The sequence below is a fragment of the Ctenopharyngodon idella genome, chromosome 15 (genome assembly GCF_019924925.1).
Source record: "Ctenopharyngodon idella isolate HZGC_01 chromosome 15, HZGC01, whole genome shotgun sequence".
NCBI classification, from domain to species: domain Eukaryota; kingdom Metazoa; phylum Chordata; class Actinopteri; order Cypriniformes; family Xenocyprididae; genus Ctenopharyngodon; species Ctenopharyngodon idella.
In genome coordinates, this window is record NC_067234.1 from 36,990,163 (window position 1) to 37,003,297 (window position 13,135).

At 37.6% G+C, this 13,135-nt stretch overlaps 1 protein-coding gene across 1 annotated transcript; it reads left to right on the forward strand.

Annotated features, from left to right (window-relative positions):
* The first annotated feature begins 1,704 nt into the window (after nt 1–1,704).
* On the forward strand, nt 1,705–12,921 carry LOC127495177 (alkaline phosphatase-like). Its single transcript, XM_051861844.1, has 11 exons — nt 1,705–1,877; nt 4,151–4,267; nt 5,544–5,659; nt 5,808–5,982; nt 8,533–8,705; nt 8,905–9,045; nt 9,740–9,809; nt 10,408–10,542; nt 11,850–12,041; nt 12,215–12,331; nt 12,405–12,921. Exons 1-11 carry the CDS (start codon nt 1,811–1,813, stop codon nt 12,713–12,715), a joined length of 1,614 nt encoding a protein of 537 aa, XP_051717804.1. The 5' UTR covers nt 1,705–1,810; the 3' UTR covers nt 12,716–12,921.
* Nucleotides 12,922–13,135: the final 214 nt, after the last annotated feature.

The window sequence follows — 13,135 nt, forward strand, 5'->3', positions numbered from 1 at the left end:
GGTAAATTGCTTGGGGGAAGAAACTTTTTTTTGTGCCTGGCTGTACTGGTGCTCAGTGCTCTGTAGTGCCAGACGGACGGCAACAGTTCAAAGAGAAAGTGACATGGATGTGAGGAATCCAGAGTGATTTTCTGAGTTCATGGAGGGTGGGCAGGGGAGCACCAATAATCCTCTCAGCAATCCAAACCGTCCTCTGTAATCTTCTGAGATCTGATTTTGTAGCTTGTAGTTATGTAGTTATAAAAGTGCAGAGGACAGACTCAATAACTGTAGAGTAGAACTGCTTCAGCAGCTCCTGTGGCTGGTTGAACTTCTTCAGTGAAGGAATTTCAACCTCTGCTGGGCCTTTTTCACAATGGAGTCAGTGATTTTTCCCACTTCAGGTTCTGAGAGATGGTGTCCAGGAACCTGAATGACTCCACTGCTGCCACAGTGATGTTCATGATGCTGATTGGGAATAATGCTGAGTTCAGCTCCAGGTTGTTATAACTGCACCAGACAGCCAGCTCTTTAACCTCCTGTCTGTAGGCAGACTCGTCACCGTCCTGGATGAGGCTGATGACCGTGGTGTTGTCCGCAAACTTCAGGAGCTCGACAGAGGGGTCTTTTCTGGTGTAGTTGTTGATGTAGAGGAAGAAGAGTATAGTGGGGAGAACACACCCCTGGGAGGCGCCAGTGCCGATTGTATAGTTGTTGTAGTAGAGTGTTGTTGCCGTCATTTTACGCCGGACTGCTTCACAAACGAGGGTCAATTCAACACCAGATTTGCACAAAAGATTAACATGACGGCACATGCTAGTCGATGAGTTGAATCAACTCCACAGCAACTACATAAATTTATCCACTAACCATTCAGAAACGTCTAAAAGTTGTAACTTCTTCCTGAGTCTCTCCATCAGTGTCGACTCCGGTTTGAACAATGTAAGGCTGAACACCGTTACTGACAATCCTCATTTTGTCTGCGTGAGATTCTCCAGCTTTGTTGTTGTTGAGCAACCGAAGCGTGAGCTGTTAAAGCTCCGCCCTCTTCTGGAAAGTGGCAGCTCATTTGCATTTAAAGGGACACACACAAAAACGGTGTGTTTTTGCTCACACCTAAATAGAGGCAAATTTGACAAGCTATAATAAATGATCTGTGGGGTATTTTGAGCTGAAACTTCACAGACACATTCTGGAGACACCAGAGACTTATATTACATCTTGTAAACGGGGCATGATAGATCCCCTTTAATGTTCTATGTAGAGCCTATTCTTCTAAGAGTGTGGTTTAGAGCACTGAAAATAATCGTGTAAATATTTTTTATTCAGTCTTTTAAAAGGCTCTCTTTGAGGAAGTGTAGCACTATTTCTTGTTTTATAAAGGCTGAGGCTTTTACACAAGATTGTGTTATGATTCGATGCACATCAGTTTATACTTTGTTCTTTGTCGTCTGTGAGATATGGTCAGTAACTTTGTGTGTTATCTGCATTATATAAGTGAACCTCTCATCTGTCTGATGTTAATCTGTTGGTTTTTATCTTCGTTTATGGCTCTTGTTTCATAAATGCTCATAAATCTCTTCATATCAGTCACTAATAATCACTAATAAATCTGGCACTGTTGAGTTATTCATGCACTTTACATTTACAGTCACTCATGAGTGCGTCTGTCAGTCGTTTACAGGTTCTCTGTGTCCATGAACTCTTGACTTGTTTGTGATCTGATTGGTGGAGATGGTGTTTGCATCACAGAAGGGTCAGAGGTCGCATGTCTGAACTAATTAATGCAGTTTCTGTAAGTGTTTCCTGATTGTCCAGCTGCCGTCTCATCATGTTTGGTGTCCGTGTGTCCGTCCTCTGCTATCTGCTGGCTTTGGTGTCCATGACCTCTGGGACAGGTACGATTCGCTTCTGCCTCTCTTTTCATTAGTATTTATATTTTTTTCATCTGGGGTTTTTAGACATGTTTTTGTACAGACCGTGCTAGTGCCTTCATATGTTTGAATACCGAATTCTTTCATTCATTAAGGATGCATTAAATTGATCAAAAGTGACCACAAAGACATTTATAATGTTACAAAAGGTTTCTATTTCAAATAAATCCTGCTCTTTTGAACTTTCTATTCAAAGAATCCTGAAAAATAAAATGTGTATCAGTTTCCACAAAAATATGAAGCAGAACAACTGTTTTTGGTCATACTGTAGCTGTACTGTGTCATAATATTCAGACAGACCGCAAGAGAGAGAGAGACGAGTAGTTGTGTAACCATCTCCAGTTTGAGCTGCGGGGTGTGTGTGTGTGTGTGAGCACTTTTCATCTGAAGAGTGTGTGTAGATTTGAGTTTTGAGCTGTTTTCCTAATCAATGCCCGCGGCTCACTGCCTACAAAGTGAATTAGATCCACTCCAGTCCACATTCAAGAGGATCCACTCCACATCAAAGTCATTTAGAGTCGTTCTGAAGGGTTCCTGCGCTTCTGTCTTCAGACAGCTGCGGTCTTTGATTCTCTGGGCTCGTTTTCCCACAAGAAACATCTGAGAAGCAGCAAGTTTTTGTCCATTTGATCTCTCACTGCTGTCTGGGAGAAATTATCGAGAAAATTATCTTTCCTTTTGCTTATGAGAAGAAACCGCAGAACAAAACAACAAAGCCAACATGTGTAAAGACACGTATGTGATGTACTGTATGTATGAATTATTTTGTGGTCCTCGTAAACCCTACGTTAAGAGGACAGAATGTCCCAACAAAGATGCCAATATCCAAAAATCCTTGTCCTTGTAGGGACATTTTTTGGTCCCCATGAGGAAAACAGCTTAAAAATCATTTTAAATTATGTTTTTGTTTTTTTTTGTTTTTTTTGAAAAAGTAAAAATGCAGAAAGTTTTCTGTGATGGGTAGGTTTAGGGTTAGGATTAGAGGATAGAATATATAATGTGTACAACATAAAAATCATTGTCTACGGAAAGTCCCCATAAAACATTGCAACCCAATGTGTGTGTGTCAGTTTTTTCCCCTGTGGTTGCAGTAGATGCTGTAGATTATATAATGATGACACAACATCTGAAGCTTTACAGGTGATATTCATGCATTAATTCGTTCATTCGTGCATTCATTCATGCGTGAAATAAAACATATTCCATCTTTTCATCTTAAAAATAAACATTCCAAGTAGAACCAGAAAGGGTTTTATAGCCGATGATGTCACTGGAGTTAGTCAACCTGAAATTGTATTTCCGACCTATTTTACCTCTATAATAAGCAAAACGAAATTTGTTTCAGAGCAGTGTTATTTTAGTGTTATTAATATACTATTATAGTATTTATTCAAATTTTGGATCCGCTTTTATTTTTATATTTTAATTTTGGTTTAAGTGTTAGTGATTTTGACAAATGCTTTTGTCATTTTTTTAATAAAAAAAAAAAAAAAGATATATTTTAAACATAAAATGGTTGATAAATTTGTGTTTGCTTGGGTGAATTAATACACCACGTCATTTTAGACAAAATCATCTGCTAAAGGCATAAGCATAACATATTTCTATATAGCTTTAATTTATTTCCATTTTAGTAATTTTAGTACTTCAACATATTTCAGATAGCTGCCAAAGCAACATTTCTTCTTTTTGTATACGTTTTTTTTTATTTTTTTATTTTTTTTTTTTTTTTATACATTTTATTATATTTTACTTTAAGTTCCACAAAGAATTTTTATCCTTTATTTCTTTAGAAAACCATCATTTGGTTCCATGAATAACCTTTAATATCCATGAAACCTTTCCATTGCACAAAAGATTATTATAATATTATACATGGTAAAAAAAAATAATAATAATAATAAAAAATGGTTCTATTAAGTTACTTTTAAGGTTTTTCTATGACATCACTGTGGAAAGTCCTTTTGGTTCTTCCTGACACCTTTTTTAAGCGTATATCTGGTGTTTTAAAGAACCCAAAACCAAAATACTGATCTGAAGAACCTAGACTGAAACATCAAGAACTTCTTTTAATCTCCCAAAATCCATAAAGCAACTGAATGATGAGAACCTGAGAACCGCTGAAGAACCTGTATCTGTAAGAGTAATGCAAAAGAGAGAACGTTTATTTTGGTAATTGTGTTTTTATGTTCACGTCTTGTGTGAAACCGTGTAACGTTTGAATGTCCTTCTCTAAGCTGAAGAGGAGAACCCAGAGTTCTGGAGGAGTTCGGCTCAGAACACGCTGCGTTCGGCTCTGGGCAGGACACTCAACACTAATGTGGCCAAAAACATTGTGCTGTTTCTGGGAGACGGTAAGAGTGATTTATGACATTCAACAAAGTGTTAAGACGTTTTATTAAAACAAGACACATACATGTGAATAATGTACAGTAAGATCTCATCATACTTCCCCAGTTTCTTCATCACAGTACATTAAGACAATTGTGTTGTATTACAAGTTTTCTGAAATTTGAGTTAAATATGCAAATGATGCTTTTTTTTAAAAAATAAATAAATAAATAGGCACTAATTTACATACATTTCCAGAACAGAAATCTGATCATTGGATAAAGCCAATTTCTTTCAATTCAATTTGTTTTCGTTTTGTTGATATATTAGAGTTAAAAGTTTTTACTGAGGGGATTTTGGATATTTTTATCACTCCATAAATTAAAAAAATTGTTTTAATAGTTTTATTTTAATGATTATTTTTATATTATTTGTGAATTTTAGTTTTTTATTAATATTTTTCAAAAGCCAGAAGAAGAAAAAAAACATTTTCACGTTTTAAGAATAAAATGTTAAATATAAACCCTCTGTAAAAACATCAGATAATAGATAGGAATTTAGTTTAAAACATATTTTTATTTAGATTTAATTGATTTTATTTCAGTTTTAGTTTATTTCCAGTTAGTAATTAATTTTAGTGCTTCAACTTGAGCTGATTTCAGTTATTTTCCAAGGCAACATTTCTCATTTTTGTTTAGTTTAAGTTTTTCATCTGATATTTATTTTTATTTTATGTCAGCTTTATTTCAAATAAAACATGTTTTAATAGTATTAGTTGATTATTTTGGTATCATTTATTTACTATTATAGTTTATAGTCATATTTTTCAACAGGCAGAAGAAAAAATACATGTTCACCATGTTTTTAGAAATTAAACGGTAAATATATATCAGGTGAATGTTATATGAACAAACCCCTCAGTAAAAACCATCAGAATATAGATGGGAATAAAACTGTAAATTTTGGTGTATGTAAGTGCTGCTGAAGTGGAGAAAAAACTTTTTAAAGATGTGTATTGAAATTGAAATTTACAGATGCAAATAGATAAAGTGCAGTAAAAACTTAAAAGTGTATTTTGGACTTTCCACTAGTCTAAATGTTATGCAGAAGAAAATAAATCAAAATCTCCAAACTGACCAGTGCATGAAAAAACAGTGGTTTTGCCTTAAAGCTCAGCACACTGTCCCGACCAATCAAAATCAGCCAATCAGATCAGGCCATTTCAGGTTTTGGTGTGCAACAAGCAGCTGATAGTCCGTGAGTGTCCTGTGGATCTGATGGAGTGTGTGTTTTGGACAGGTATGGGTGTGACCACCATCACGGCCGCCCGCATCCTAAAGGGTCAGTTACAGAAGCGCTCGGGAGAGGAGACCGTCATGAATATGGACACGTTCCCATATGTGGGTCTTGCTAAGGTAACACTGTCTTCACACAGGCTTCCTTAAACCTATCATTGGTCAGTCAGATAGTCCCGTGTTATTTCAATTAAGAACATTTTTTAATAGTTTGTCTTAATGATAATAACTCTGCATCAATCGGCTCATAGTGCTTGTTTGTTTGTAGGTTTATTCAGTGGATTTTCAGATTCCTGACAGTGCAGCGACGGCTACAGCGTATCTGTGTGGAGTCAAAACCAACCTGAACACTGTCGGCTTGAGCGCAGCCGCTCGTAGCGGTGTGTGTCGCTCGCAGAAGGGCAACGAGGTCACGTCCATCCTCAAATGGGCTAAAGACGCAGGTACAGAAACACAGGATTTCAGTCTTAAAAAAAGCAGACTGTCACTTAAACCCAAAGGTTTCGGAAAGATTAAGCAGCCAGCATTCTCACTTTATTCCTTCTGCACGCAATGACTTATCTGAGTGTGTTTCAGGTGTGAGTTTATCTTCTCTCTTTCAAAATATTATCTTCTATCTTTGTTATTCAAGCCATAAACAGAGCAGTGCTGACACAAACTGTGTGTGTGTGTGTGTGTGTGTGTGTGTGTGTGTGTGTGTGTGTGTGTGTGTGTGTGTTTTCAAACAGTAAATATTTTATATTACTGTTTGTGAGTTGATGTAAAGCTAACAATTAATTAAACCACAAAATTTACAATTGAAATTTTAAAATCAAAATAATCCAATTAAAACAAAAGTAGATTAAATATTGTGTTCTTAAAATAACATTTAAAGAATGTTCATATAGCATTATTAATAACTGAATTGAGCTGAACAAGGACATTATTATGAATGACCTGCCATTTTATAAAACAGGACATTTTAACATTTTAGAAACATTGCAAATCACTGTTCCCACAACGTTTTTAGAACATAAATGTAATAGCTGAGGAGAACCGTGAACATGCAAATGTGTTGTTAAATTATTGACATATTAACTTAAAATCCTCAATTAAATATTTTAGCTCAAATGGGTTCGGCTGGCAAAACAGTTTGAGAATCCCTGCTTGATGATATTATCAGCAGAGAGAGTGTTTTTGGTCATATTTCCTGTGTCTCGTCCTCCTGTAAGTGTGTCATTTTGCAGTTGAAGCGTCTCTTTCCATCTGAAAATGCTTCAAAAATGAAGCTCATCAATCATCCATTAAATCTAGCCTGCTAAATTAATTCATTTATCTTCTTTCTCATTTCATTCATGATCACACTGAATAATTCAAGATTTTAAAAATAAATTTCATTCATCGTTGGCTGGTTTTCATGATGGACGCTGTTACAAAATGCTTTAATAATCTACATATCAGATAATTACTAGCAGTCAGTTGCAACAAAGAAAAAACTGAGTGATTATTCAGGTTTTAATTTTAGTCTAATAATTTAGACAATACTTAATATTTAATTTTAATTTAATCTAGCGCTTTGGGTATGAGAAAATTATAATTCATTCTTATTATTAGACTAATTTCAGCCTTTTTTTTTTTTTTTTTTTTATTCTGTACCTATTGCATTCGTTAGCATTCTTATTATTCTTCATTCTTCAAAGTCTTCTTCCACACAAGTCAATTGCTGCCCATAGAACTGTTTGTGGGAAAATGGTGAAAATTGGCACACAGATAGAGGACCATCTGAACATTAACCACAGCAAATTTGGAGTCTTTAACTCAATCCCTCTAGTGCCACCAACTGTCCAAATTTGCACTCATGTTTAGGCTAATAACTTTTTTCCTCTGATTCCTTGGCTCAAGACGACTCATTTCACATTTATTTCCATTATTTATTTCTTTGACAAAGAGCACTTCAAAATGGATGCGAGGCTATATCTCCACAAAGCTTTAGTGTATTGTGACACATCTTGGTATGTTATCACAAGCGTGACCTGAGGCTACATGCAGCGCTTCGGCACAGCACCATCAACTGGTCAGAAGATATGAAAAATGAATATTTTTGCTCATAACTTCTGAACAGTTTACCCAAAAATCATAAAACGTTTGATTTAGTGCTGTATACCTAGTCGAATGATACCCAATTTTGCAGTATCAACCATTTTGGGCATCAACCATTTAGAATTTTATTAATAAAAAAATGCTGTTTTTACAAATGCAGTGTATTGTTACGAATTAGTGATGGCCATCAGCACCATGTCCTAAAGTTACTCAAAGATTTGGAACAGTGCCACCTTTAGGGTCAAAATTTATAATGATATTTTAAAAGTTGCTAATATTCTAATGAAACTTGATAGATTTCTTAAGTCATAGCAAGAACAATGATACCAATTATGCCATATTTGGTCAAATTCGCTGTCCGCCATTTTGAATTTCTTTGAAAACCTGCTTTTTCAAACTCCTAGACCATTTGTCCGATTTTCACCAAACGTGGCTCAGATCATCTTCAAACCATTCCAATTAAAAGCTTTTTGATTGGCCAAACTGTTCTCGAATAATGCATCAACAAACTTTATGGCACGATACCAAGCTTATTCTGAGGCTGTAACTCTGCAACACTTTGACACTTGGTACGTATCAGTTTGGTAAGAGTGCCACCTATTGGTAAAAAGTAAGCAATTAAATCGTATTACTAGTGATTGTATTTATGTTTTCTCAGCCTTTTTGCCTAAAAAAAAAAAAAATCTAAAACTGTCTCTAAGTACTCATTGCAGTTGCTCTGAAGCTCCCAGCCATGCTTGCATAACTCATCATGCCTTTTTTCATGTTTGGCCCCTTGATTGCTGCTTGCAGCTATATTTATCATTATAGTTATCGTCCTTGGTGTGAATGGACCTTAAATCCGAGCGCTGCTGAGCTCAGGGCAGCTCAATATGTGTTTGTGTCTAAGTAATGTTTTTTGGGTGTCTCTTAAGGGAAGTCTGTGGGCATAGTGACAACAACACGCGTTCAACACGCCACGCCTGCTGCTACATACGCTCACAGCGTCAGCCGCACGTGGTACAGCGACGCCGACCTGCCGGCTTCTGCCGTCACCGAAGGCTGCATGGATATCGCCTCACAGCTGCTCCGAAACACAGACATAGACGTGAGTGTGTGATAGAGATGTCTGACCCTAGGTGAATTCACGCCATGTCATAATTACCGTAATTACAAGATTCCAACTTGTAAAAAGTGTTTGTAATTGTATATCTGATCGGATCACCTGTAAACAGAGCCTGTATCATTTGCACTCAGTCTGTTTACATGATAAAAACCCCCGAGCAAACAGATGACTCTGTGTGCAGGTGATCATCGGAGGAGGTCGGAAGTACATGACACCTAAAGGGTTTCCCGATCCGGAGTATCCCGAAGACCTGAGCGCACAGGGACAGAGAAAAGACAACAGAAACCTCATCGATGAGTGGCTGAGCATGAAGGAGGGAAAGGTAAAGAGAGAGAGAGAGAGAGAGAGAGAGAGAGAGAGAGAGAGAGAGAGAGAGAGAGAAGCATGTGAAGTATTTCCAGGAGAAACATGAAATTTAGCAAGAGAGAAACACAGAAGGCAGGACTTGATTGGAAGGATTTCAGAAGTGGAGAAAAATGCTGCATTCTGATAAAGGATTTTCCGAGTCATCTGCGACACAACACGCGACAATAATTTGATTTCATGTCAACTTTAAAGAATACAGAAAACATATTCCAGCATCATCTTCACATATCTTGTGGCCAAATACTTTAGATATACAAAGACAGTGCACTCATATTACTTTGAATGGGAGAAAGTGCAATGTGCAAAATGGTGGAATAAGTCCTGCCTTCTAAATAAAAGAACCAATCACCAATTGGTGAAGTCATCACATGTTCTGAGATGCACATGCACTGGTCCAGAGTGAAAAAAGGCAGTTTTATTGTCATGATTTGAGCATTTAGAAACAAAATTTATGGGACAGTTATTGTCAGACATCAGTCAATTTAATCATAAACTTGGTGAACAGCTTTGGAGAATTTGATGTTTCCCCATTCAGAGAGAGAGGAGCTGCACTTGCACGGCTGAAATAGTTGCCCGAGAGGCGTTTCAAAGATGGCCGCTGAGTGAAATGACTTGCCTTAAAGGGACTTTGCCTTGATGTGTTTGTGCAGGTTGCGAGATACGTGTGGAATAAAACGGACTTTGACGCCGTGGACCCTGAGAAGACTGATTATCTGATGGGTACGAGAACTTCATTCACAACAGATGCATGATCTCGAAGGGTTTGAGTTTCTGAACCAGAGGAACTGAGCTCATGAGCTTTATATCAGTCTAATTGTACTATTATTATATGCTATTTTAGATTCTAATATTTTGAATCTTTTTTGTATTTTTTTATGTGCTTTTGTCATTTTGATTAGCTTTTTAATCTTTATTTAGATTGTTTTCCATTTAATATGTATTTTTATTTTTAATGCAGCAAACTTTTGAACGGTAGTGTATTTCCAGGAGCAAAAAGATATTTAGTGAGAAAGAAACATATGATTTGATTTTGATCAGTAACTGACTGAAAACTTTTACATTTTCATAAGGAATTATAACATTTCATTTAGTTCCTTTAGTTAGTTTTCAACTAATATTTATTTTATTTATTTATATTTTTAATATTTAATACATTTATTTATTTTATTTCAGCTTTATTTAAATTAAAATAACCCTAATTATAAAAAATGAATAATAACAATAAGTCTACTTCATATTGCCATGAGTTTCACGGCCTTGATTAAGATCCATAAAAAATGTGAATGTAAAATAGGAAATGTTCCCTCTCTCTCTCTAGCCCTCTTTGAGCCTGGTGATCTGAGGTTTGATGCGGAGAGAGACCACAGCATGGATCCATCCATCTCAGAGACCACAGAGAAAGCCATTCAGATCCTGAAGAAAAATCCCAAAGGATTCTTCCTGCTGGTAGAAGGTAATCAATTGACAATCAACCAATCCATCAAACAAATAACAAATCAACCAAAAAACAACCCAATCATCCATCCATATCCATTCATCCATCCATCCATATCCCTCCATCCATATCCATTCATCCATCCATCCATATCCATCCATTCATCCATATCCATCCATCCATTCATCCATCCGTATCCATTCATCCATCCATCCATCCATCCATCCATCCATATCCATCCATTCATCCATCCATATCCATCCATCCATCCATTCATCCATCCATATCCCTCCATTCATCCATCCATCCATATCCATTTATCCATTCATCCATCCATCCATATCTGTTCATCCATCCATATCCGTCCATTCATCCATCCATCCATATCCATTCATCCATCCATATCCGTCCATTCATCCATCCATCCATATCCATTCATCCATCCATATCCCTCCCTCCATCCATCCATCCATCTTCATCCATTTATATCCATTCATCCATCTATCCATCCATCCATCCATCCATCTATATCCATTCATCCATTTATCCATCCATATTCATCTATCCATCCATATTCATCCATCCATTCATATTCATCCATCCGTATCCAACCATCCATATACATTCATCCATCCATCCATCCATCCATCCATCCATCCATCCGTATTCATCCATCCACCCATATCCATCCATCCAACAATCCATCATCTATCCATCCGCCCATCCATCCCTCCATCCATATTCATCCATCTATCCATCCATCCATATTCATCCATCATCCATAAATATTCAACCATCCATCATCCATATTCATCCATCCATCCATCCATCCATATTCACTCATCCATCTGTATTCATCCTCCATCTGTATTCATCCATCCATCCGTATTCATCCACATATATCATCCATCATCCATCGATATTCATTCATCAATCCATCCATATTCATCCATCCACCCATATCCATCCATCCATCCATCCATCAATCCATCATCTATCCATCCACCCATCCATCCATCGATATTCATTCATCCATCCATCCGTATTCATCCATCCACCCATATCCATCCATCCATCCATCCATCAATCCATCATCTATCCATCTGCCCATCCATTCCTCCATCCATTATTCTATCCATCCCTCCATCCATCCATATATATCATCCATATTCATCCATCTATCCATCCATCTATATTCATCCATCCATCCATCATCCATATTCATTCATCCATCCGTATTCATCCAACCATATTCATCCGTCCAACCAATCTATCCATCCATCCATCCATATTCATCCATCCATGGTGTTCGTGTTCTTTCACAGGTGGCCGTATTGATCAGGGACACCACGATGGTCGCGCCTCCATGGCGCTGCATGAGGCGGTTGCCTTTGACGAAGCTGTAGCCCGCGGACTGGAGCTGACCAATGAGGAAGAGACTTTGACAGTCGTCACGGCTGACCACTCCCACGCATTCTCCTTTAACGGCTACCCGTTCAGAGGGAACAGCATTCTGGGTATGTTTCTATTCATGTGTGCATCTGAGATTTATCATTATTAGGGGCGTTTTTATACAGAAAATATTTGTTGTGAGCATATAAACTATTTATAAAAACTATAATAGTATCTCAGTGACTGACCTAATCATTCTAATAATCCTCACTTGTCTATCATCTCTGTTGTTTCTCAGGTAAATCTCCAATCTTTGCCTCTGACTTTTTACCCTACACAACTCTGATGTACGGAAACGGACCGGGACACAAAATCGTCAACAACAAGCGTCCAGACATCCGCAACGTCGACACCGGTAAGAAAATCAGCACTTGGCTCACTGAAAACACCAATGTTCTGTGAGTGTTTATTCTGGTTCTCTCTCTCAGCCGATAAGGATTACGTTCAGCAGTCGGCCGTCCCGCTGGAGTCTGAGACCCACGGAGGGGAGGATGTGGCGCTGTTTGCCCGTGGCCCCATGGCTCATCTCTTCCAGGGTGTTTATGAGCAGAACTACATCGCACATGCCATGGCTTACACGGCCTGCGTCGGTGCCAATCAGCAACACTGCGGTGTGACTGCTCAGGCTCATAAGATGAGCTACACAACTATTCACCAGGGGAGCTCCGCCCCCGACATGCCCCTCTGCGCCATAACGACGGTGATGCTGAGCGCATTGATGAGTGTTTTACTGCACTGAGAGAGAGACAGCAGCAGATATTCACCAATCAATCATAATTTGAGAATTTGAAATAAACCCTTAAAGTGATCATGAACTGCATTGTTTTATTTTTTATAATGTTTCCTGGGGTGCACTTATAATATTAGTATGTATTTTACATCAAAAATTGTCATAATTTAGAAATAAAAGGCATTATTCCTACCCTGATTTTAGCCCTCTTATTTGAACAATCTGTTTTAAGGGGCGTGTCTGCTGTAAGACTTCAGTGTAAACGCCCACTGCTGTGATTGGCTAACATCTTTGCATATGAAATAGCTAAGTATTGCTCTCTCGAAAACTTTTAGTACTTTTTACTATTACAGCCCTCAAGGTTAACTAATCGTGAAAAGTGTTGATTATATTTAGATCGTGGCATGAAAGGTTGCAGTGATGAACATT